Here is a 26,575-nt window from a genome sequence, read left to right on the forward strand (position 1 = left end):
CTCCCTCCTTATACTCTCCCTCTCTGTTAAAAATGAATAAATAAAATCTAATATGATTGTTGGCACATCCTATGCAATATATCTAAATTGAATTATGGTATCAGATAAAATTATAGATGGGATTAAAGCTTGTGTATCATCCATTATCATGTGTAATCAATAAACTATTTAATATTCTCTTGAAAAAATGAATAAATAAAATCTTTTTTAAAAAATGATTCTAAAGTGGTGATCGAGTAAGCAAAAAAAAAATTTTTTTTAAAGCAAAATGGAGCCATGTGCATTTTACCACAATTTTTAAAAAGTACATTACAGGGGTACCTGGATGGCTCAGTCAGTTATAAGCGTCTGCCTTCAGCTCAGGTCATGATCCCAGGTCCTGGGATCAAGCCCTGCATCAGGCTCGTGGCTCATCAGGGAGACTGCTTCTTCCTCTCCCACTCCCCCTGCTTGTGCTCCCCCTTTCGCTATGTTTCTCTCTGTCAAATACATAAACAAAGCAGACCAAAGATTACAACTGGTCAGTCACCAAGGGGGAACCACCACCCACCAGAAACAGGAATCACTCAATGGTAGTGATAGCACTAGGCGCTGGCTAAGATTTCTGTTCTGGACCCACATTCCTGAGCTGTGTTTTATTTTTCAGACAGTGTAAACAAAACCCCAATATCTAAGGAGAGAGAGCCAAGGCACAGAGGGGCAGCCAGGACAAAGCCGCTCATTCTCTATGACAACACTCTCACTCTGAAGGTCAGTCTTGGGTTCAACCTCTCTTTTGGGTCTCGACTATGAGGGCCTCACGGCCAGGCTGCACAGCCAAGAGCCCTCTTGTTCCAGAAGAGACATTTGGCCCACCTCCTCTACACAGACCCCTGGCCACACAGCATTTAGAGACATGAGCAGACCCTCCAGTTCTCCTGGGGCTCTAAGGAGACCTGTCTACCCAATTTACAAGGTCTTTAAGCTACCTACAAAAGACCTCCCCAGACACGGCTCAAGAATAGACATCTCTTAGAAGCTAGGTAAACTGGGGCTCTCTTGGCCTTAGCGCCATCTTCTGGAAACCTCCGCGCCATGACAGCCAAGTGGAGAAAGAAGGGAATGCGCGCAGGCTGAAGGGAAAAAGATGAGACAGAGAGGTCCTAGTAAAGCTCTGCCTTGGGCACCCACAGAAGCCACAGGAACAGAAATAAGGAAAGCCAGAGGCCCTTGACGCAGTACAAACTATTGGACAGCATGTCTACTTTCTAGAACTTGAGTCAATGAACCTAGAACACCCAACTGCCATCTGATCACAATGACCACCGCTGAAAGACCCACCTTGCTCATACCAAAACAGCCCCTTGGGGCCCTTTGCCCTGGACCTGTGACTTTCCAGACTAATTCTGTTTTCTTGTGTGGCTGAATATAACACATGTACGATAAATCATCTCTTCTGGGGTCTTAGAAAAAGAAGAAAGAAAGATAGCTAAGTTTAATAAGTGAACTAGATTAGAAGAAAAAGAGATGTGTGAGTCTAATAATATATACACACTCTGGGAGGCAGTAGGGAGTGGTGAGGACTGGGGTGTATGAGGTCAGCTACTACTCACTTCCTGCTGCTTGTAGCCTCTCGGGAACATGGGCCAGCATAGCTAGGATTTTTTTTTTCCTCTTTTGATATTTTAATGTTGGCAAGTAATTACAAAAATCTGTTTAATACTGTACAGGCTAAACATAAAGCCTAGAGGCTGGATTTGGCCGGGGCTGCCAATATACATCCTCTGTTCCAAGGCCAGATCTGTTGCTTGCTCTATGAAGAAAGCCAAAGCAACTCCCTTCCTACTTTCTCCCTAAATGTAGGATGGTCTCTGAGAAGAGAAAACATGTCTCTATCGCAGCCCAACAAGGCAGTACGGTATAGGGGGTGAGCACAGGGCCTCCCCCATTGAGCAGCACATATTGCGCAAATCACTTAACCTATCCGTACCTCAATTTTCTCATCTGCAAAATGAGGATCATAAAAGTACTACCAAGTGTTGTCCGGAGGTTTAAATGAGTTTATAGATGGAAAACACCTGTGAGAGCACATAGCCACTGAAATGCCTTCTCACAACCTGCCACTGAACCCCACGGTGGGGACAAGAGGGAGGAGGCTGGGCTTCCCGCCCCCAACCCTCCTCCACACCATCAACGGGCCTAGGCTGAATCCAGCCTCAGGGCCCATCAGGTGGGTCTAGGGGAGACTGGAGGGGCCAAGTTCTATCCCCAGAAAGAAACCTGATCAAAAAAGAAAGAAATCTGACCAACCAGGAACCAGGAACACTACACACGAACAGATCAGAGACAGAAAGAAGCTTTTAAAGGAAAAAAGAGCTTTCCACAGCACAGAACACTTCCTTATAAGATGAATGTGTTTTTAATCCACTTATAACATTCTGGGTTGGGTCCCCATACTATTAATGGTTTTGTTATTGATGAAAACTCCCTGTTTTTACTTTAAAGGACCTCCGAAGAAAAAAGGAGCCTCAAGACAGAATTCTAAGGTTTCCTTTAGGAGATTTAACATACAGGGGCACCTGGGTGGCTCAGTGGGTTAAAGCCTCTGCCTTCAGCTCAGGTCATGTTCCCAGGGTCCTGGGATTGAGCCCCACATCAGGCTCTCTGCTCAGCGGGGAGCCTGCTTCCTCCTCTCTCTCTCTGCCTGCCTCTCTGCCTACTTGTAATCTCTGTCAAATAAATAAATAAAATCTTAAAAAAAAAAAAAAAAAAAAAGGAAACTTCACATACAAAACTCCAAGCCATGAGATCAGGCACTCTGAACCTGTGGTCCAAGATCAGGCTCAGAAGTCTAAGACCCCTTGGGCCAGCATGCAAAATTTTGTGTGTATAAGCACATTTTCCTAGAACTCTCAAGAGAGATCAACCTCCAAAAAAGTCAAGAGTCAATGAAAAGAACCCAAAGCTAGTAAAGACTGGCTTTCTGGGAATGGTCACCACAGAGTTCTTTTACCTGGCGATTTGCACCCCCCTCCCCGTCCCATTATGATATTTTTCACTTCCCAGCATCCAGAAGGGCACACCTTCTAAATAAAGTAAAATACCTCGGGATTAATGATTTTGTACGCCGCGTCCCTCTGTTGGTGGCCCTTGTCAGGCCACCTGACAGTGGTCCGGTGTCCTCATCCCAGCTCCCTGCATTGACCTGCTCTGTCACCTCGGGCATATCCTTTACCCTCTCTGAACCTACTTCCACGTCGGTTAAGGGCAGGTAACTCAGGTACATTGCCCAGAGCTGGTACCTGACCAGTAGTGGAGTTTTCAACAAATGTTATGATGACAATTACTAGAGGGGAAGGCCTCTCCATGTATTTCCTGGGAAACAGACACACTGCACGTTTGCACTCTGCTTGTAACAGCCTTGTCCATCTAGAGAACTCCTATGCAGCCTCTGAAACCCAAGCCAAATGCCCTCTGCATAACTGTCCCAGAGCCCTGGCACCCAGTGTGGCTGATGAGTGTCTTTCACCCAATAACTGGTGAGCTGCCTGAGGGCAGTGACTGTGCCCTCCTGCTTCCTGTTCCCCCCGTGGCCAGCCCAGATGCTGCTCCGTGAACACTGCTCGATAGTTAGGCTCTAGTTAGAGACCTCTGAACCACAGGTGGCTACGTGCCCCACCTTAGCGGGCCACCTAGTGGACCACCAGGAGGTACAACCTGCTCCTATGAAACAGGTACGTGCCCCAGGGGAAGCCAGCCCAGAACAGCAAGTCTTCCTGAGCAGGACGGAGAGGTCTGTCCCCAGACCTAACAGCAGCACTACCCATAATGCCCACTGCTAGCAAAGCCTCAGATTTTCCACAAGTGCTGAGGAAGAACTCCTTGCCAACCACAGAGGCAGCTTCCCCTTTAGCTCTCAACGGCGGCCCCAGCTTCGGAGGCTTAGGCAGGCTTGCTTGGACCAGAAGCCCCTCTCCGTGCACAGACATACCCCCGGGATAGTCTGCACCAAGCTGCCCTGAGCTGAGATGCCCCTGGGAACCCATCCGGACCTTCTCAGCTGCCCAGGCCCAGATGCGACCCCCTGCCCACCTTCACACCCTCCAGGAGTGCCTGGGGGTCCTCGATGCCCTCGGGGACACACTTCTTGTTCTCCGGGAGGGATTCCAGTTTCTCCACCAGCGCTTTCAGGCCCTTCAGCTCAAACTCAGTGAGGTGGGTCCACTTGGCGGAGACCCCCGTGGCAGGGGAGCCGGTGGGCGTCTTGGGGTAGTCGGTGGGCACCGTCGTGGACTTCACACTTTCCTCCGACTCGTTAGACAAAGTCCTTTGGAGGAATCGCAGAGCAGGTGCTTTGGGCTTCTTCCCGGAGGCCTCCTGGTCCTCTGAGGGGGTGCTGGAGGGCGACGGAGGTCCATCGGCAGGTGGCTTGGGCACCTTCTCTGCGCCCTCCTCCTCTTCCTCCTCCTCTTCCTCCTCCTCCTTCTCTTCCTCCTGAGGCTGCTGCTCACAGGACTCCTCCTCCATCTCCAGCCAGGAATCAGATGAGAAGCCGTCTATGCTGGGCTTTCTCAGGGCATCTACGGGGAGCATAAGGGTCACAGGGAAGACTGAGATGAACGTCCCAGACTCCCTGCTGGAAGGCCCTGGAATGTCCACACACTATGCCTCCCCTCTACTCTGGACATCAAGCTTCTTTGGACATTTCTCATGGTCTATGTCTCCCTCCGCCTCTAGAAAGGCTGGGCTCAGCCAGACATAGGATCAAATCGCAGCTCGCTTTCTTCCCAGCTGTGTGTCCGCAGACAGGTTGCTCTACCTCTCTGAATACCCCTGGCATTTTATTTTTCAACATATAAAAATAAGGCCAGGGGCGCCTGGGTGGCTCAGTTGGTTAGGTGTCTGCCTTCAGCTTGGGTCACGATCCCAAGGTCCTGGGATGCAGCCCTGCCTACATCGGGCTCTCTGCTCAGCGGTGAGCCTGCTTCTCCTACTTGTGAGCCTGCTCTACCTACTTGTGATCTCTCTCTCTGTGTCATATAAATAAATAAACATCTTTTTAAAAAAATAAGAATAAGGCCCAAAACGCGTATATAACATAAGGACTCCAGTCACACGAAATGTCCGGAACAGGGGGAAATCTATAGAGCCAGAAAATAAATTAGTGGGCGCCTAGGCTGGGGCTGGGGAAGAGAAGGCTCTATCTAACACAAGAGTACAGGTTTCTTTCTGGGGTAAAGAAAACGATCCCAAATCGACTGGTGATGGTCACGCAGCTCTGAAAATATGCAAAAAACCACTGAGTTCTACACATTAAATTGTATGATATGGGGACAATATCCCAATAATGCTGTTTTTTAAAATATAGGGCAGGGCGCCTGGGTGGCTCAGTGGGTTAAAGCCTCTGCCTTCGGCTCAGGTCGTGATACCAGGGTCCTGGGATGGAGCCCCACATCGGGCTCTCTGCTCCACAGGGAGCCTGCTTCCTCCTCTCTCTCTGCCTGCCTCTCTGCTTAGTTATGATTTCTCTCTGTCAAATAAATAAAATATTAAAAATATATAGATATATAGGGCAAAAAAATGCTTCCTCGGAACGCCTGCAGCGAGGATCGGCTAAGACTTCACTGAGTACGGTCCCGGCACACAACCAGTACTTGATGCATGAGCCACTGCCCTGATGTCGCCACTTTACTTTGGCGGGAGAAGCAATGAGGCAGTGGGGGAAGCAGACAAGCAATTTCAATGACCCCAGCGCTGCCTCAAGCTTTCTTCTTGTGCCTGCGAATGGAATCGGGAACGTTCTCCTACAGCCCTAAATATCCAAATGAGAGAAGCGCCTCTCCGTTTTCTGGTCGTGAGGACGGCCACAAAATCAAGCCCCTGGCCCCTACAGGAATATGTAAGCTACTACAACCACAGGGGTCACCCCATTATTTCAGACTAATTTCCCATTCCCTACCAGGCTGGAAGCTTCCAGAGAGCAGGCTGTGAGGTTTCAGGACTTCTCAATACCCGATTATTGCACATCTGACACGTTGGAGACTCACAAGAGACTCCCCAGGCAAAACTGAATTTCTAGGAGGGAAATAAGCACTTCCCCATAAAGAGCTCAGTGGAAACATTTGCTCTCCATCATACGCCCAGTCTGAAACCCCTAAGAGTCACTAAGGATGACAGGGAAGGAGGGAAAAAGGCTTTTTTACAGTGAGAAAAAAAAAATCTAAAAATCCTGGGGATCGCAGGAGAAACCATGCAGACCCTAAAGGAGACAAACTGATCGTGTTTTTCTAGAAAGAAGCAGTGAATGAGTCTCAGCAAACTCTGCCCCGGGAAACCCCCCAGCAGGAAGAGCTCAGAGGCAGGGGTGAGGGGGTTGGGGGTGTTCTTCCAGATTGTTCCTCGGTGCTCAGAGTCACAGCTAGAGACAAAGTCAGCTGGGTATCCAAGAGTCAAGACTCAAGGACTGAGCCATTCAGGGGCGATGTCCCTTTAAGTAAAGGCAGTAAGGCAGGACTCCGCAGCAGCCATGCTCTCTCCTGCCTCTGTCAGAACCACCCAAAGCTCTGCCAAGTTTGTGTCTCCAACCCTAGTCACCACCCTCCTCCCCCCCAGCTCAAAGCTTGGTCTCAGGTTTTGGAGACTGGCTGCACCTCAAGGGCCTGCTCCCATAGAGACAAAAACCCATCCCTAGGTGCAGGGGAGGACTGGGGCTGTGGGATCAGCTAGCTGGTGGCCACAGAGGACTAAAACCACCAGGATTCTTTGTTCCATAGGGATCCTGTTTCAGCAACCACGCCTGGGACTGGTTCCTCATCGAGACCTAGGAGGCCACCAAGGTGACTCCGTCGGGGGTCACGATCTCATTTTCTTGGACTCTTTATTCCACATGGGAAGTTGACAAGGATGGCTTCCCCTCCTAAGGGGTCTCCAGGAGTCTGGCCGACACTCTGGCTCAAAAGTATTCCAGAAACCCAGAGACTCTCAAGGGCCACACTGAAAACATTCTTCCTGCCCAGCTGAGCAGAGGAGACGGCCGAGCCCACATTTCACTCACCAATAAGCATTGATTCTCTCTGGTATTCCTGAGTGAGGTAGGACCGCTGGGTCACACAGTACACGTATCTTTCCAAGACATACCAGCACATCTCATAGTAGAAGGGGTAGCGAAATTTGGGCTGCACCTGAAAGCAAAGACCCAGGGGTGGAAGTCAGTTTCTGGGGGGCAAAGGAGAACCAAGGGAGAAAACAGGGGGGAGGGGGTTTCTGCGGGAGTTATTTTCACCATCTTAACAAGAGCACAAATGGTGTGAGGGGGAAATGGGGGAGGCGGGCTAGAAGGCAGGAGAGAGGCGCTGGAAGGGGCAAGATACCAGTAGCATGCACAAATGAGGAGGAAGAGGGGAGAAAGAGGCCTGTGTGAGAGCATCATTTCAAAGCTCCCCGAGCTGCAGGCCGCCAGGGGAAGGCGGATGGGGTCCACTTTGTGCTTCTGTGAGATGCAGAGAAACAGTTGTCCCCTGACCTGCTGACGGAGGGTGCGGGTACCTGCGGATGTGAGCCTGATTCCAGCTACAACAAACACAGGCTCCTCCTTGTTCTCAAAAATTCTTGAACAGACTCTGCTATCCCTCCCTGCCCCTTGAAAGACAGAAATCGACCCCCCCCCCCCCAATTAGACCGAGACCGGCTATCAAGCATCTCCTGCACTCTGGGAGGGAGGCAACACCGGGAGGACCAATGACGAGGGAGGGGTGTGGCCTCGCCTACCTCCAGGGGCGGGGCCTTAGAGGGTCCCACCTCCTGCACCTCCAGCTCCTCCCAGACAACCACCTGGCACTCCCCAGTCTGTATCCCCAGAGGATTCCCTCTGACAAAAGTCCCCAGGGTGACCTGGGGTGGCTCTAACACCAGGAGACACACGCCCGGGTCTGGAGCAGGGGTCCAGATGGGGATCCCCTTCGGGCCACTTCTTATAGGGGAGGAAGTGCAGGTGCAGAGAGCTTTATGCATCAGAACCGGGAAAAGGCCGGGGCTCCAGGCCTGGGCTCCAAGAGAATTCTGATGGGTGGAAGCACGGGGTCTATATGGACGAGATGGCAGAGCAAGATGGCAAAGGAAGCAATTACACTGACGGCCCTGCACAGATGAACCTTCCGGAAGCTTCATCCTGAGCCGGTAAGTGAGGAATGAGGGCAGTGAGTGGCTAGTCCCTGTCTCCCCCAGAGGGACTAAGCCCTCTTTTCCAAAGCTAGATCCTACAGGTCCACACTCACTCCGGACCTGCTCTCCTGCCCTGTTGCCAAGGGTGTGTCTGCCTCCGGGGATCTCTGCGGGTGCCAGAGACCCCTCTTCACCTCTCCTACCTTCCAGAAATCCAGGGAGTTCAACGTTAAGCCAAGGACAAGGTCCCAACTTTCTTGCAACAGTCTACAGGCAACATTCTACGTGTGGGATGAAGGCAAAAACAAGCAGACCTCAGTCCTCTGCCCTAAAATACCAGTCTCCTGCCTCTCTCACAGTGCCCACCTGGAAAAGGTCCCAATTCTGCCCTCTCTGAGAGTCCCAGCTCAGTCCCCCGGCCACCCCAGGTCCCGCTGACTCAGTCAGTGTTCAACCGTGAGGCCCTTTTCCCATGTCTGGGGCGGTCTCACTTCTCCCATCTGCTTATTGGGTCCATTCGACCTCCCCACCTCTGGTGGATGGTATGTGCTGGAATGAGATCCTGGCCGCCGCATGCTTTTGAGCTCCTCCGGGGGGATGCATGGAGTTGGGAACATCTAGCGGTTTCCTTGGCTCCAGCTACTTTCCTGAGAACCCTGGTTTGAATGCTGGGATAGCAGTAATCCTTTTTCACTGTCACTGAATCACTGCCCTTCGGAGTTTAAAAAGGAGAGGGTCACTTCAGACTGAGACAGACCCTGACCTCCTGTGAGGAGGGGTCCAGGAGCCTCAGCCCTACCCCCACTCCAGAGCAAGGACCAAGAAACTTTGAAACCAATTGCCAATACCTACAGAGCAGGCTGAGGACGGGCAAGCCCGCCTCTTCTCGGACGGACCCTTACTCACATCTCCTGACTTCAGATTTGATTGGTAAGACTCTGAAGTTGCTTTTGACCTTACAAATTTTGGGAAACCATGCGAGCCACTCCGCACGGCAGGGCACCGCGGCGCCTGAGACTTTTTCTAGATCAGGAAAAAAAAATATATTTTTTGGCTGTCTATCAGGAGAGGAAGAGAAGTCTCCCCTCATTGTTGCTGAACCCAAGGGAAACCAGCTGGGTGAAAACAAATGCTGATGAAGGAATTCAAATTTTTTCTTTTCTTTTTATTTTTTTTTTTCCAAGAGAGCACGGCAGGAAACAAAATGGGCAAAGAATTGACTTACAAACGGGTTGTCGCCTTCCACCCTTCGCCTTCAAAAGGTCTCAGCCACATGCCTGGGAACATTAAACACACGATTGCTCAACATTATTTGTTGACAGACTCGGAGCCTCACCAAATTGAGTTGTTCACCAAAAGGCAAGGCAGTTCAGAAAGCATGCAGCGCTCCCAGCCTAGGGGATGATCAGTCTATGAGCCGATCTCAAGGGGTAGCTTTGAGTTCCCAAAGGCCCCTGCGAGTAGCACTTGGCCTTAGCCCTTCCTCTTACAGCTGAGCGACCTCGGGAGATCAGAACCAAAGGCGTTTTGGTGCATTGAGAACTCCCAGGCCTCAGGGGACTTGAAAAACTAAAATATGAGGGTGGGTGGAAGTATCTTAAAATTTGTTTTTCTCCTGGAAAAAAAAAAAAAGTCAATGGGAAAAAAAAAAAAATCCAATGGCGGAGGAAAAGAGGAGAGGAAGGGAAAATTATTTGCAATTTCCAAATAGATTCACTGGCTGAGACGGAATGGAGCGTGCGGCGTTACCTTTCCTGAGAAAGCTGCCTTCACTAGAGCCATTGGGGGGGAAAAAAAGATAAACGTAAGAGAGACGGCAGTTTAATGAATGATCAACTGGACCATCCCTGTCCCTTATCAAGCTAACTGGCGTTAAAAATACGTAGTGAGAGTTGTCGAGACGTTCTCTTCACATAATAAACATGCAACACATCCGGTCCTTGGTGTGGCTCCCCCCCCACATCTTTACAATGAGAGGGTTTACTCTGCATAGGGGAAGATACGTGTGGGTGTCTACACACTGGAAACCACCAGGCCCGGGGAAGGGCAGGGCCCCAGCGGCAGTATCACCCAACCCCCCCCCCCCACCCAAATTCAAATCCTAGCTAGCAGAGATGCAGCTTCCTAAACATAGGAGACCATTGGGGTTCCCCTGGTCTGGATGGGAGGGGGGATCCCCTCCTTGGGCCACAAAGGCAAATTCTTTTTTTAAGACAAATCCACACCACAGGGCTTAAAGACTGACAGTTTCCTGTCTCCCCCCCGCCCCTCCCCCCCCACCCCCACCCCCGCCTTTGGTTTCCAAGCAAAGCCCCGTTTTAGGGACTCTTGAAAAACTATTTTTAAATGGCCATAACCTTCTTAAGATCCCTTAAGAAAGCTCACAGGGATGTAAGGAATTAAGCTGTAGCGAGCTGACAAGGAGCCCTGGCATTTTATCTGGCTTCCAGTGCTCTCTCCCCAGCATCTTTTGTCTGCCTTGGCTCCTAAGACATAAACAATTGGGCCCTGTAGCCAAGCCCTCTCCAAAGACCAGAAATCAAAGCAGATTAAACAGCCTGCTGCTGCTTCCAGCCCAGCCTGCCCGCCAGCCCCCCGCCCAGCAACCTGCTTCAGGGAAACCAGATGGGGCGCCCACTCAGATGACAGGGAGAGTGGGCCTTGGGGGAGGGGACCCTGCCGTGCTCATCTCAACATGGACCTGAGAGTCTCCAGGCGCTCACTGTGATGCCGAGGGTTCCACACTATTACTCTCCCTCCTCCCTCCCTCCGAGCAGAGGAGGGGAGCTGGACTCCTGATGGAAGGATGGGGCCCAAATCCACTGAGAGCGGACAATCCGGATCCCCTGGGGGAGGGGGACAGCTGCCAAGCAAGTTGCCAAAGCCTTTAGAAATCCCAGCCTGATTCTGGCTTTCAGGAATTGGCTGGAAAGTCATGGGCCTCACTTCTGGATTTCTCCTTTTTTATCCCATACTCCCTAGTCTGCTCATAACGCAAACTGGCCCATTCTTCAGGGCTGGCCAGGGAACAGCTGGCCGGAGCCCCAGACCGCACTTGACCCAGACTATGGGAGGACCACTCACAGGGCAGCCTCCCCCAGACCTGGAAAGGAATGGTGGGCGGGCAACAGAGAAAAGAGGTGCGAAAATCCACAAAACAAGACCCAGTCTCTGCAGACCCGGCAGCAAACCCATCACTGAAGACGCACAGTTGCTCTGGGACGACAACCTGACCACTGAACAGAGCTCAGGTTGTTCCCAGGAAACCCCTGGACACAGTCCCTCAATGCCATCAGGACGGTTTGAGAAGTCAGACACAACACAGTAGCTAAGTTCTGGTTCACGTATGTGATTCTGGCAGCCCTGGGCCTAGAAACTAGACCAAGAAAAGTGGGGACCCTGGGCCCAGGGCATCTGCCTCAAGGGAATGGCTTCTGCAGAGTCCAGACACGACCACACCTCTCTGGGGCAAAAAAGCCTCCTCTGAGGCAAAACCCAGGAAGATGTGGTGTGGTCCGTCCACACGGGGAACTGTGACTCAGCCATAAAAAGGGATGAAGCAATGACCCCGGCTACATCGCGGATGAACCCCGAAGACAGAAGTGAGAAGTGACAGAAACTAATCACAAAAGGACACAGGACAGGATTCCATGTCTGTGCAACGTCCAGTGACAGGCCAATCTGTGAAGGCAGAAAGCAGACTGTTGGTTGCCACAGGCTTATGGGGGGGAGAGGGGTGGCTATGGAAGGTGACTGCTAATGAGTAGGGGGTTTCCTTCCGGGGTGATGAGAATGTCCTTGAGTTAGAGGCGGCAGCTGCGCAAGGCTGTGGATGGGCTAAATCCCGTGGAGTCGCACAGCGTAACCGGTCGCTCATGTGCTATGCGCGTTCTAGCTCAACAGGAAAAAGGGAATATGTGAACAACTGTAAGGAAAAAGGAGAAAGAAGGGGCCCTCTTGACCCCAGTTTCCCGCCCTCAATCTGCCTCTCAACTGCCTTGGGACCCTTGGCCCAGCTCCACAGTGGGAAAGCGGGTGTAGACGCGAGCAGCCAGTGCTCCCCAGGGGAAGCTTGTGGAACAGAGCGACGTGGAGGGCACACGGGGCACACGTCAGGTGTCTCAGCCTCAGTCCCGGTCCTGGGGGATGGGAGTGGGGGAGACGCTATGTCTGAGAAGCTGTGACCATCACAGTCACAAGGAAAAGCCCAGCCCCCGCCGCCTGCAAGCAGACATGGGGACAGAGCTCAGAGACCATACAGATACTGGCTTCCTCGGGGCGTGATATCACATTTGGGGTCCCTGGATGGGAGGCGACACATGGCCAAGAGCTGACCTTTCTAAGCTCCCCTCCGAACCACAGCCATAACCACCCCAAAATCCCCCCCAACTCCTGTGCATCCCTGTCTACACCCGAGAAGAAGGAAGAGGCAGGGTTCCCAGTATCTCACAGCGTTTCCTCACTAGATGCTTCCTCTTTGACGAGGGGGTTTTGGCTGCCACTGGCCTGGAGATGAACAGAAACTCCAGGGGCTCTGGGTGGGGCTCTTACAGACAGCCCCCCCGCAAGGACCAAGGCCCTGCTTGAGGCACCGGACGGGAGGGAGGGGGGAACCACGGAGGACTTTGGAACGACTTGTCCCCACACACCCCGAGCGCCAGGCAGGGCTCAGGGGCTTGGGCAATCCCGCCGGGAGAGAAGGAAGCCTCCTTACCCGTGTTCTGTCCTCGATCTCGTAGATCCGCAGCTGCATGGGCACGTTAAAGCTGTGCAGGATGTTTCCGCCAAATACCAGAGAGTCTACAGGGGTGTAGACGGCATGGATCCAACCTGGGGCGGGGAGGGCACAGGCAGGGTCAGCCGCGGGCTCCCGGACCCCTGGGGAGGTCATCCATGGAAGCACGCACAAGGGCCCAGGAGGCCCAGGGGGGCAGCCAGGGCCACAGCTGAGGATCCCTGGGCTGCCTGACCCAGAAGGCACAGTTCCGGGCTGGCCGACAGGGCTCGGACACACAGCCCCGAAGGACGACCACAGGCATTGACCCCTGGGTGGCGCGAGACAGTGGTGGGCAGCAGAAGGGCCTTGACAAAGGCTTCCTCATGTTGCTGCAGCCTCCAGTGGGGACAGGCCCCGTCTCCCCTCCCCATGCTGGCCAGGGAGCCGCACCCCTCTCATTCAGGCTGGCCCTGAGCCTCTTTCCCGGCTGCCCAGACAACATCAGTCTCAGGAGAAATCACAAAGGACCGCCTGGGACCACAGCTAAGGAGTGACACCCGCCAGAACACTGCGGGGGACCCAGACACTTCCCTGTCTGCAGTGCAGAAGACCGAAGTCACCTGTAAGGACTGGAACCCAGGGCGGTGGCCTCGCTTGGTCCCTGAAGGCTGGACATATCGAGCCACCCGACTCCCTCACATGTAACTAGTACATGTCTCCAGGGCTCAGCGGACCCACATGTGCTCCCGCCCACAGGCACAGCGCAGAGCTAGGGGAAAGGCAGGAGGATAATCCCCGCCCATGGACAGATGCTGCAACCAAGTCACTTGCTGGACGAGGTCGCAGCGCCTCCTTTTGGAACCCCTACGCCGCCGGCCACTCCATCACAGGCTCAGCCCGCCAGGCCTGCGGGTCCCATGACCAGGCCAGGGAGGCAAAAAGAGACATGCAGAGGGAACAAGACAGACAGAGGTAGGACAAGGACAGAGAGAGGCAGACAGACTCACAGTGAGAGACAGGATCGGCAGAGGAGAAAGGGGACAGACAGGGCAACCCCAACCCCGAGATCCCCGGCCCAGGCATCCACATCTCCTCTGACCCCTCTTCTCTGAGCTGTGTGCGTTAGTCTGTCTGCGTGGAGGACGATTACAGAGCCCCACCCCCACCCCAAACGCACCAGTCCTGGGTCACAGGCAGCCCCAGGTCCAAGGCGGCCAGGAACAAAGGTACAAGGCCACTGCTGCCCTCTGTGGGACCCTCGGGGCGCTGGTGCTGCCCTGCAGGGCAGGGAGTGGGATGAGCTGGCGGTCCTGGGGGAGGGCGGGGACAAGCACCAGCCCAGAGCACAGGAACAAAGGCTCTGTGTAACCTGGTTCTGTCTAGCTCCCCACACCTCGGGCTCCGCTGGGCAGGTGTGCTCTTGTCGCGTTCCCTGGGCGCCTTCCCATCACCCTCGCCCCTCCGTGCAGGACAAGTGTGGCTGCCGCTTGGCTTCCGCATCTGCTTCGGCCTTTCCATCTCAGCTGTGTGCCAGCTGATTTTCTCGGCTGTACGTTTTCTATCTTTGCTGAGCAGAGCTACACTGCCCAGGACTGTTCTTACGGCTTAAGCAACGTGACTTAAGCAACATTTCCTGAACTGGGACCCAGGACTGCCAGGGTCAAAGAGATGCACGTGGCAGGATGAAGCCTGAACGGGGCCAAGAATCCAGGGCCCCGTTCCTATGCTCCTTACATGCCCACCCAGGGCCACACAGAAAGCTCCAGCCCCTCACACCTGGGCTGGAAACTGTCCCGTGGCCGACTCACCATGTGCTATGGGGTAGCTGACCACCCCCTCTCCTGGCCTCTATCTGCCCGAGTAAAATGAGGGAGATCACTACCTCCCATGCGGGGAACCTGGTGAGCAAGAACTCAGTCCATGTAAGCAACTGCCACTGATACTCGTGGTGGTCTCGTCCATCTTGAAGACTTTGCGAACACTGGTGCCCGCGTCAGTCTGCATTTATAGACTCTCCCTTCTGTCCTATCAGGTGGAAACGCAGATACACCTGACTTACACCTGTTACCCTAGTAACTCATCCAGCAAGTGACTCGGTGAGCCAAGAGGGAAACGGAAGAGAGGTTCTGTTTCAAGCAGAGTGGCAGGGAATCTATACCCCCAGGCATTTCAATGGATTCTAGAAGCTTCTACCCACTCTTCTCTAATCCCCAAGCCAGGGCCTCACAGGTGGGCCAGGCCACCTCAAACGGGTTAGTCACTGCCAAGTTCTTCCCCGTAGCCTTCCTCAGATCTGCTCCATGACTTTGGAGCATTTCCCTCAGGAAGAACCAGGAAGGAGAAACAATAGCGTTCACAGGCTCCATCCATCCTCACCCTCCTGATGATGTCTCCTTGGCTGCATCCCAGGAAGCACAAGAGAGCAGGTGTCCCAGGCTGGTGACTGAGCTGGGGAGGCTGACATCTGCCTCTTGCTTCCAGAACAGAATCACCAACAACATGAAGGCAATAACAGGGGTGATTCTACACAAGCGACAAAGGACAGATCCAGTCAAGGAAGGAAAGCAGGCAACCCACAGAGCCTACTGACAAGTGTTCTCTGGGACCTGAGGAACAGTGGATCACACAACCCAGACACTCAGGATTCAGAAACCGAAGTCCCCCTCCCACCCTGCCATCCACATTTGTCTGTCTCTGTGGCTGCTGTAGGGGTAAACCCAGAAGTCACAGAACTCGGGGGCACCTCACGAAGGGCCATGGCCTGCTTCCTTCATGAACTCCCTGAGCTGAGCCAGGCTCCAGGCTGGGCAGATCAGCTGCCAAGGTGCAGCCTCTCCTCTCTAGAACCTCCCAGCTAGTACCAGGGACCCAAACTGACAGGCCACAGGCTGCGGCAGACTCAGGAGCGTGTTTAGTTTGACCCACCTGTGCTACAAAAAAGGGGAAACTTCACAAGACAATCTGAACTGCTTCCTTCTCTAGAAAAAACAGGAAGACGGGCCCACCAGGCCGTTCTCCTCTGGCTTTCACAGGCTGGAGACGCATACCAACTGCCCAGTGTTGCCCACCCACCCTCTGCCTCCCCAGCCTGCTTCACTGCTGCCCTCTCCCTGCTCTGTACCCATTTTACAGGTGGGTCATCTGAGGCCCAAGTCATGCAACACTCTTTAAGTAGCTTCAGGTTACTTTTTCCTCAGACTGGCCTCAGTCTAAGAAACATCTAGGGCTACCCATGAATTTGGGGTCATGAGTGAATTTATTTATTTATTTATTTATTTGCTTGTTTTAGAGGGAGCCAGAGAGCAGGGAGAGCCGTGGGAGGGGGAATCCCCACTGAGCCCAGAGCCTGAGGCAGGACTCAATCTGGGTCTCAATCCCATGACCCAGATATCATGACCTCAGCCAAAATCAAGAATTGGATGCTGGGGCGCCTGGGTGGCTCAGTGGGTTAAGCCTCTGCCTTCGGCTCAGGTCATGATCTCAGGGTCCTGGGATCGAGCCCCAAGTCGGGCTCTCTGCTCAGTAGGGAGCCTGCTTCCCCCTCTCTCTCAGCCTGCTACTTGTGATCTCTCTCTGTCAAATAAATAAATAAAGTCTTCAAAAAAAAAAAGAAAAAAGAATTGGATACTGAGCTACCCAGGCGCCCTTGGTCATGGGTGAGTCTTACCACAAAGCAAGGATGGAAAATACTTTCAGGCCAGTCCAAGCCATCGACCCCAGGTCCCTATGTTAGAATCCCCCTCCTGGCTACTACCTGGCTGGACACATTCAGGACAGAGAGAATGTGTCTTACAGCCTCCCTAGGACCTTCCACACTGCCAAGAAGGCCCTTAAAGAATTTGTTAAATAAGCAAATAATTCTCCCAAAGCCATACGGCTGAGAAGGAAGACTGAATCCTAAGTCTACTGACTCCCAGACTAACGGGGAACCAGGTGAACTCTGAAACTAGACACACCTGGGTTCTTGCCCTGCTCTGTTGCTTATTAACTGTGTGACCTTGGACTAGTTTGTTTACCTCTCTGGGCCTCAGGAACGTTCTTTATTTAAGGTTGTTTTTTTTTTTTTTTTTTTTTTTTTTTCATTTTTCAAAGTAATCTCTATACCCATTATGGGCTCGAATTCACAATTCCGAGATCAAGAGTCGCATGCTCTACCAACTAAGTCAGCCAGGCGCCCCCATGAACTTTCTTTATTTAAAGAAAAGGCAGGAGGAAATAAGTTTCTCCCCCAATGCTTATGAAGAAGGTAAGTAATATACGCAAAATGTTTGCGGCTTGCTAGTATGTTATTATGACCATTAGCCATCGTTCACCTAAGCTGGTGCAGCCAGGGGAGGCTAGCCCATCCACATGGTCAGGGCACTGGCCACACGCATCACATGAAGGAAAAAGATGTCACTGAGTCCATCTGACCTCTAATTCCTTGGGGATGATTTCCACCTCTAGCTTTCCATCCACCTCGCGATCAGGCTGAATCTGGGTGACCAGCCAGCCGCTCCTGACCCTGACTGTGGGCCCTGGCGAGGCCTCGGCCACCTTCAAGTCTTCCTCTTCCATGCAGCTTTCTAGGACCACCCAGGAATGAGTCCTGAGCACCACGACCCCCCGCAGCACAGCCTTTACCCAGCTTTTCACCCCAGACACAAGAAGGAAGAGTTAAATCGCATCTCACAAAGTTACTGTAACATTTAAAAACCCTCCCAACCCAGCAGCCTCCCGGTTTAGACTTCAGAGTTGAAGACCTGCTGAATGACCCACAGGGACACACGAGGCCAGCATGAGGTAGGAGGACACCTGTCTAAGATCGCACTGTGGGGACAAAAATCATTGTCAGAAGTGAGAAATGCCAGCATTAGATTCTCTACTCCGGACACAGAAAAACCCACATGCAGACAGGCCTTGTTCCCCAAGGCCAGCTCTCCACTCTCCACCCAAAGCCACACTCCAGCTCCCCCGACCCCCAGCTGTGTGTCTGCCCACAGGTCAGGGGGTGTGGACTCGGGAGAGAATCCCCAGGTGCCCGACTACTTCTGCGATGGCGAACTCTGGTCCTTCAGTGTTCACTGGGATGATAAGAAAATGAGAAAAAGGAAGATGACACCGACTGTCATAAACTCAAAACCATCAAATACAAACCACCATACTTTATTCCAAAATTATGGATTTCCAACTTTTTTAGTAATGGGATCACCTCCTATTTGTGAAAATCAGCAGTAGTGGATGCCAAGTAGTTTTTGTTTTGTTTTGTTTTTAAACTAACGCCCATCTTTAGTAAAATTGCAAGTTTGTAACAATAAACTCCTAACTTTTTTTTTTTTTTTTAATTTCATTGGTCCCTGCAGAAATCAGTGCTTGGGAACCACATGGACCCCCTGCCTCTGCGAAGGGGACAAGTTCTAACTGTCCTTTTTTCACTTCCTGAACATCCTGGTCTCGCTCACAGCCCTCAGGGCCAGGAGTCTTTGCTGGGATCTAACTCAACCGGCTGCTGCGGTTCAAATCCTCCTCTTGCCTTCAACAAACAGTCACACCCCTGCTGGGACTCAGAGGCCGCCTCTCAAGACTTTCTCCAACCTGCTAAGTCACCAAAATGAACACCCGTCCCAACCAGGACTGAGGGAAAGCAATGAGCCACCTCCCAGCTGTGCAGAAGGCCTGGAGTCCTTCCGGGGAGGGCAGGAGGCCTGCGCTCAGTGGGACCAGGTTGGGAGGCACCTGGAAGGTTCCAGAGTTCAGCGCCATCCTGCTCCCATTGTACAGATGGGATGGTTAAGGCACAGAGAGGGGACGAGACCTGCCCCAGGGCACAACGAGAGTCAGCAGCAAAGCCAAGAACATGACAGGGTTCCCCTGCATCCACCATGGCTAACCCCCATGAAGAGTGGCTTGAACACACCTAAGAGGTCTCTGTGCCTCTCTGCCCACCCACTGCACCACCCCTTCCTGTCTCAAGGAGCGGTCCCTCCCCTCCCCAAGTCTGAGGATGGACCTGGGACCATGGTAACAAAGTCTCCCCGACTAAACCCTGCCACTTCCAAACCCCCAGTTTCTCTAATAGTGAAATCTCTGCCTTCTGCTCAACTTTCTGGAAAAGCCCAAGTGTGCAGACCCCATCTCCTCGGTGGGAGATGCTACCATAACAGCCCCCTCTTCACTTGACACTAGTGCTTCACATCCAGACCCAAGGCCAGCTTCCAAGACCACTCTCAGAAACCTAAGTGTGACCAGATTCTCCATCATGGATCTTAGTTGCTTCAAAGGATACTCCTAAGGTTCAAGTCCCCACTCAGTGGCAAATTCCCTGCAGGCTCCTTAGCACAGTCATATACATAGCCTCTGCTTGTATACATCCAGTGACAGGGAGCTCACTACCTAGCAGAGCAAATCATTCCACCACTTGGCTGTATCTCTTCTTCCAGGAGAAGATCTTTCAACCAGCTGACAGCTGTTCCCATTCACTATTACTTCCCCAGATCAAACCATCCAATTCCTCCTTCAAATTCATCTCACCTGATGTGTCATTCAGACTCCCATATCTAGGTCAACTCACTCTCCAAAGTATAGTGACCAAAAGGAGCACAACTTCCTACATGTGACCGGACCCCCTCATTTAATACAGCGGGACTGTCACCTCCCTCATCCTGGGTAAAATGTTACTGTTAATGCCACCAAAAACTGCACTCCCTGACCCCTAGGGCATCTGTCATACTCACTGGTGCCTCAGCCTGTAGCTGCCCAAAAGCCCTCAGTCCATCACCGGAGAGCTGAGGCATGGAGGTTTCAGCTCACTCGGTCCTCACTACCACCCTGGGAAGTCTCACTCCCATTTTACAGACAAGAACACCGAGGCACAGAGAGCTTAACTCACTCCCATAAACTCACAGCTCATAAGCACCAGAGCTGAAATTCAAACGAAAGCCGTTCAGTCTGGCTCCGGGGCCGGTGCTCTGAATTACCGCCCCCCACTGTACTTGTAGCCGCAATTTCTTTTTTTCTTTTCTTCTTAATTTCTTTTTTTTGGTGGGGGTGGGGGGTGGGACTCCAAGTACAAGAGTGGACATTGACCCTTTACTACTTTTCACCTTGTGCTGCAGAAGGAGGCTGCCACGTTGGGTCCTTGCCCAAAGCTAGATTCCCCTCTGCCCATTCCCTAGGCTTTCAGGCGCCCTTAGAAGACAAGACCCCCCACTCCGGGGCCCGCCCTTCCCCAGAACCTGCCCGGGACTGCCATTACCATACATTGCTTCTTTGGGTAAAACAACCCAATTCCTCCTTCAAGGGGGTGAGCCCACCCCCCTCCCCACAGCACCACATCACCCCGTCACACAGGAATCTCCACAGTACGTCCCGGGGGGAGCCACTCACCTTCCCCTGAGGAAGGACACTAGGCTTTTTCCCAAGAGTGAATTCTAGCCCACAGGCAGGGAGACACAGGCTAGACGTGAGAGAGACAGGGGCTACTTCTCCCTGCAGCCCGAGGCCTGCTTTTCTCAGGGACTCCCAGTGGCCACAATCCTGTCGCCTGGCCCAGAACCCTGGCTAAGGCCACAGGAGAGCCAGGGGCCGAGAGAGAGCCCGGCGCCAGCCTTGCCGGAACCTACCGGAAGGGATGAAAAACGTGTAGCCCTGTTTCAGCTCAATTCTTTGGCATCGCTCCACGCGGTCTCCCAGGAAGATGTCACTCTGTTTTCCTGACAGCACCCACTCCTCGTACAGTGCCAAATTGTGCAGGGTTGGAGGAATCAGCCAAAAGATCTTGGGAGGAAAAGGAGGCAATCAGCTGAAGATCCGGGCCAAAGTCCTGGATTCCTTCCAGGCTGTGCCACAGCCCAAGGAGACAGCCCTACCTGCCTGGAAGCAGGGAGGACAGGGGACCGCCTCCAGGCCCAGGCCCAAAGGGTCTCTGGGATGGCGGGGAGGCTGTGCCACCCTTCTGGAACACCCTCTGCCTGCCTCTAGGGACTCTCCATTCCCGCTCAAACATCAGGGTGGGTAGAGCTCCTCGACTGGGTGGAACATTCTTTCTCCGGAGCCACAGGCTCGCTGGGGAGGTAAGGGAAGGAGAGGAAGGGAATTTCCTAAGTTGTATGAAAAAACGGTCCAATAAATAAACTCAGCCTGTGCTCACTCTGCAGAGGGAGGAAAAACATCTGGAACCAAGTAGGATGACTTCCTACCCAGAATTTCTTCCAACATGTTTGGTTAAAACAAACGCACACACACAAACCCAGACAAGCGGGGCGACACGCGTCCGCTGACGGAGCGCCCACGTCCGTGCGGGCCACACTCAGAAGCAAAAGCAGCAGTAACATCCTGAAAGCACGCACCACCACCTCCTCTCTCTGGGCGACGTCTGTCCCTCAGATAAAATGTTCTTGGAGGCAGGTGGTGCCGGCAACTAGACTTTTAAGTTAAACGGTCGGTCTTCGCGCTGAGGCTGGAAACCACAGCGCGCAGAGGGAAGGCTGGGAGCTCTTGGGCACCCAGGCTGGAGTTGTGATCTGGCTGGAGGTGCTTGGAACACTGGACTGGGGGAGCAGGTGTAGGACAGGTAACCGGATGTGATGCAGAAGGGCTGAGCGGAATCCTCCCCTCCAGGAGGAGACAGGGAGTGGGGAGGTGGTCCTGAAAGTGGGCGGGGCAGGAGCCCCTGGATGCGCAGGGCGGGGAGGACAGCGCGGAGGGCGGAGCGAGAGCCCCTCCGCGAAGGAACCAGGCAGGGATGTGCAGAAGTCCAGGAGACTCGGCTCAACTCACCTTCCCACCCCGGAAAACATGGTACCAAACGGAAGTGCCTCCGAAGTCGATGTGGAAGTCAGTGAAACAGCCTTTCACGCTCATCAGACAGTACCTGCGGCACAGAAGCGGGGGGATGGGGAGGGCAGGAAAAATCATTCAGGTCCTGAATCACTGGAGGTGTCTGACCTGCTGCCCTTTTATAAATGCTAACACTGGGGACTTTTCTTTTCTTTTTAAACCCAATTCTAACCGGAGTTCCCCCTAGGGGAAGCCCCAGTGATCAGATGACGCATCTCAAGCATTGGCCACCTGCCCCCAAGGCTGGGGGAGGCATCTGGGTTTTCAAGTCCCCAGAAGGCCACTGGGTTCCTTCCTCACAGGCGGATTAGGCTCCTGCCCCACCCCCACGCCCACCCCAGGGAGGAGAGGCTCCCTTTCTGCTCCCTCCCAGCGCCCGGCCCTGCATTTTTCCCAAGACGCTAGTCCCCTTTGCAGCAGCTGGAACCCTGGAATTCTCAGTGTAAACCACCTGCAAAGCTTGCCAATTACCAGTCCCTATTTTCTCCTCTCCGTTCGCTCAGCAAGAGTTTACGGAGAGCCCACCAACGGTCCAGCCCAGAGCTAGGCACCGCGCTCAGAGCAGCGTGTCAGAATGCGTCAGCCCCCTGGCCCCCTGGGAAGGGACATGAACCGGCCCGCACAGGGGGGAGTGAAACAGCAGGACAAACTGCAAGGGACTGAGAAGTGAGCAGTGAGCTCCAAGCACAGGCTCCAACCAGCCGCCAAAGATGACCGCGTAGGATCCCACAGATATGAAAGGGCCCGAGTAGGCAAACCTAGGGACGCAGGGAGTAGAGGAGTGGCCAGGGCCTGAGGGCGGGGGTGGGGTGCAGGGCTGGGGAGGGGCTGTTCATGGGCACCGGGTTTCCTTCTGGGGTGATAAAAATGTTCTGAATTTGACCGTGAATGCACTACTCTGTAAACATACAGAGCCGCTGAACTGTACACTTCAAATGAATGAATGGTACGTGAATTCTATCTCCATAGAACTGCTAAAAAAAAAAAAAAAAAAAGTGAAAGGATTAAGAGAGGATGCTGGGGGTGGGGTGGGGGACAGGCCGAGGGGAGAACCTGGGCCTCAGAGGCTTGGGCGGGGGAGGCGCGTTCAGGAGAAGGAACCCGCCAGCAGCCCCCCTTCTGAGCTCTCGCAGCAGCCCAATAACCCACCCTTCCTTTCAGGAACTCACCAGTCTCCTCCCTCCTCCCTTGACATGCTGCCCTCCTAGGGGCGGACAGAGCTTAAGGGGGGCGGGTGTGGGGGGGGCCCACAGAGCAGGCTTCCAAGTCCAGGCCTGGCAGGCAGCGATGTCAGGGCCCCCTCTCTCCCTCCCACCCCTTCCCACAAGAGCCACCGGCGGCACGGATGGGGAGGCCTCCCCACAGCTCATGCCCATGCACCTTGGCACTCCAGAGGCCCACACGCACATGCTTACCCCACTGACCTCTTTTCCCTGCTGCACTTTGCTTTTCCATGGTTTGGGGAAGAGGGAAGGAATGGGGCAGGGACAGACAGGGAGGAGCCAGCAGCAAGCCCCAGTGGAGATAATGGGGGGCGTGGGGCTGAGCTGGTTTGGAGGCTGGTGGGCTCCAGGCGCCCCCTCCCTCTGGCTGCCTTTTGCACCTCACATTCAGGTGGACCCGGGGCTCGGCAGAGTATGCAGGCGGCGTGCCCCGCGTCCCTCCTCCGGATAGGCTGGAAGGAGCCTTAACCATGTGTCTGCAGGAGGCTGACAAATCAGAAGGCCTTCCCCCACATCAGAGCCCCGCTGCCTAGCAACCCCATCGGAGGGGTGTAGTTGACAGCACAGGACGCAGCCCTGTCACGAAGACGGGCGCGGGCTGCCGGGCTGGCGCTGGGGTTGTTCAAGTCCCAGCTCAGGCTCGGGCTCGCTCCCTCCCCTCCCGCCTCTGCCCCACGCGACCGGCCAGATCCCCCAGGCTGAAGACACCAGTGACCCTCTTCTCTCCAAGGAACTGGGGGTGCGGAGTGAGGGTAATGCCCTAACCCACCCCACCCCCCACAGACCACACCGGCCTCCTCTCCAAGCACCACTTCAAAATATTAGTCCTCGTTTTCCTAAAACCACCTCTTCCTCTGGGTTTTCTTTTCTTTCCTTTTTTTAATCTAACCTTGGTTTCCACCTCCTTCAGGCCTCAGCAGAAAACAGCCTAGGGAAAGCAATTTAAGTGTTTGTGGGGTGGAGGGAGATGTGTCTCCTTTAGTCTGCAGCTGGATAACCACCCAGGTGCCAGCAGAGGAGAGGCAAGGAGCTTGCCTCTTGGGCACCAGGCCCCAAACTGGCCTGGTCATTACCCTTCAACCTCCTGCCCCCAGCCCCAACCTCCCCAGCACGCGTGGACGTGATCACTAGGAGCTGCGGCAGCTGTGTGCAAGGAAAGTTCTCCAAGTTGTGCCTGCGTCTGATCTGTCCTCCCAGTCACCCTCCAGCATCCTCTGAGGCCCTTCGGAGCTTGGGGGCGCCACTTCCAGCCCCGCCTCTCCTAAAGAGGCCCCTCCTCCCTTGTCCCTCATTTCCTGGCCTCCGGGCCCGGGCCGCCCCTCCCGCCGGGCAATCGCAGGCTTTGGAGCCGCTAGGGTGGCTGTGACAGGGCCGCTTTGTCCGGGCCCCTGCAGCCACCACCCCCGCCCGCCCGCCCGCCCCGCGCTCATTCCGGGTCTCCCCCCTCACTCCTGCTCCCGCTCGCTCTGGCGTGACGCCTTTGCACTGACCTCTACAGCTTCCTCTTCCAAAGCACACCGCAGTCACATGGGCACCCCGGCTCGGTGCCACGGCCGCTAAGCTCTCCCGCCGGCCAGCCAGCCTGGCTTCCGCCTCGGCTGCCCCTTGCCCGGAAAGCCGCGCCCCTCGACACCCCCCCCCACCCACCGACCCGGTGGCTTCCGTGCAGGAGTGCACCCTCCAAGTTGGGGGATGAGAATCAAGAGCCCCCGAACTAAGCCTCTGGGGGGGTTCCCGCCTCCCAAGGCCCGGGCTGGCTGGGAGGAGCGTGGTAGGAGGGGGCGCTGCACCTGCAGCACCAACTTTGGGGCGCTGCCTGGGATCCGCGGAAGCGGGGCGACCCCACCCCGCCCTTTTCCTTCCAACTTAGCGAAACTCCCCCGGCAGCTCCGGCAGCATCCCCTGGGGCAAAGGTCTTGGCGGGGGGTAACCTGGAGAAAGCTGGCACCGGGAGACGGGGCTGGAGGCGCCGAGCGCGCGCGCACACACTACACACTTACACGCAGCCCGGGGAGACACAAAGAGCTGCTCCGCGACGCCGGCTGCGCTGCCCGCGGGCGGGAGGCGACCCACACCCCGCCCCGGCGCGCCCCGTAGGAGCGGGGGCTCCGGGGCAGCCCCGGGCCCGCGGGGCGCAGCGCAGGGACGCCCGCCCGGCCCCGCCCGGCGCGCCCGCGGTTACCCTCGGCGGCGGCGGCAGCGCGACTCCCGGGCGTCCCCTTCGGCAGCGCAGGATCGACGCGCGCCCAGCCCCGGCGACCGGAGCCGAGCCCCCTCCACGGCGCTGCCAGGCCCCGGCCGAGGACCGTGCAGCCCTCTCTCCTCCTTCCTTCCTCCGGGAGCCCGGCGCAGCCTGCGCTCATCCCCGCGCTGAAACTGAACACCCGCGCGGCGCGGCGGCCGGCAGGAAGGAGGAGGGAGGCCGCGGCGGCGACAGGGAAGCTTGCCGGCCAGCGCCAAGGGACGCCGCCGCCGCCCACGGCCGCCCCCTCGCCCCCGGCTGGGTGGGGACACGAGGGTAGCTCTACAGGCGGGCGCTCAGCAACACCCGCGCCCCGGTTTTCAGGGAGTGTGGGCGCCGTCCTGCTCCTGGAGGTGACGACCCAGGAGGACGCAAAGCCACCTTCCTTAAATGTGCCCATCGGGGCATGGCTGGGGTTGGGAGGGAGTGTCAAATCCCAGGTAGAGCTGCTGGGAGACCAGGGATGATGCTCTGGCCCTCAGACTATCTGTGTGACCTTGGGCAGCTTACCTCCCCTCCCTGAGCCGGTTATCTCATCCTAATGGCAGGCAGGTGATTTGAAGTTCAACTCTGCATTCTGAGACAGGCCTGTGCTGCCCCTTCCCTGCCTGCCCCCTTAGTAGCTGTGCAACCTTACATCATAGAATTCAGAGGGAATTCAGAGACATGTACATATTAACACAGTACCTAGCACCATAAGACTGATAATTTAATCGGATTTTCAACCCTCCAAGATTACTCCCAGGACTGCCCCCATTTTACAGATGAGAAAGCGGAGGCTCAGTGGTCACTGCTTTAATCAGTGACAGTGCTTACCCAAGCAGCCTGGCTCAGAATTTCTCAGCTCTTCTCCCAGGTCTACCTGGCAAATCCCAAGACTGAAGAGCATCGATGTCTTCAGGTTGTGTACAAACTCAACCCCCATCAGGCTGCAGGAGATGGTCCTGCTCAAATGAGAAGTCCCACCCTCCAGGGCAGGCTCACCAGGGCCACAGCCCTTCTCCCACTCTATCCCCACAACCTTCCCCTAAACCACAAGGGGTCAGGAGACAGTGGTATAGCCTTGGTAGGGGCAGAACTCAAGCTTCTCCATTCTTTGCCTAACTCCATCCACTGGAGCTATCCTCCAACATTAACTAATAGTCCCTAATGAGCGCTAATGATAATAGCTGTTTACACGTACGATATCATTTCACCTTTAATACAACCTATAGGCTGCCCAGATGGCTCAATCGCTAAGCGTCTGCCTTCCACTCAGGTCATGATCCCAGGATCCTGGGATCAAGTCCCCCATCAGGCTCTCCGATCTGCAGGAAGCCCGCTTTTCCCTCTCCCACTCCCCTTACTTGTGTTCCCTCTCTCACTCACTCTCTCTGTCAAATAAATAAATAAAATCTAAAAAAAATAAAACAACCTATAATCCCCATTTTAGGGAGG

General features: G+C 54.5%; 1 protein-coding gene across 10 annotated transcripts in view; it reads right to left on the reverse strand.

Annotated features, from left to right (window-relative positions):
* The window catches only part of KDM2B (lysine demethylase 2B), a 129,886-nt gene that overhangs the window by 58,910 nt on the left and 44,401 nt on the right, over nt 1-26,575 (reverse strand). For 8 of the 10 annotated variants that reach the window (XM_082698315.1, XM_082698316.1, XM_082698308.1 and 5 more), the window contains 5 exons: nt 21,614-21,707; nt 20,458-20,611; nt 12,854-12,969; nt 7,034-7,160; nt 4,072-4,559 (listed from right to left, as the gene is read on the reverse strand). In XM_082698315.1, coding sequence (XP_082554441.1) covers nt 4,072-4,559; nt 7,034-7,160; nt 12,854-12,969; nt 20,458-20,611; nt 21,614-21,707 — 979 coding nt within the window. Of the gene's footprint in view, nt 1-4,071; nt 4,560-7,033; nt 7,161-12,853; nt 12,970-20,457; nt 20,612-21,613; nt 21,708-24,386; nt 24,916-25,078; nt 25,512-26,575 lie in introns of those variants that run through there. The other 2 variants (XM_082698318.1, XM_082698309.1) reach the window with 2 other exon arrangements.

The sequence above is a fragment of the Mustela nivalis genome (genome assembly GCF_964662115.1).
Source record: "Mustela nivalis genome assembly, chromosome: 14".
NCBI classification, from domain to species: Eukaryota; Metazoa; Chordata; class Mammalia; order Carnivora; family Mustelidae; genus Mustela; species Mustela nivalis.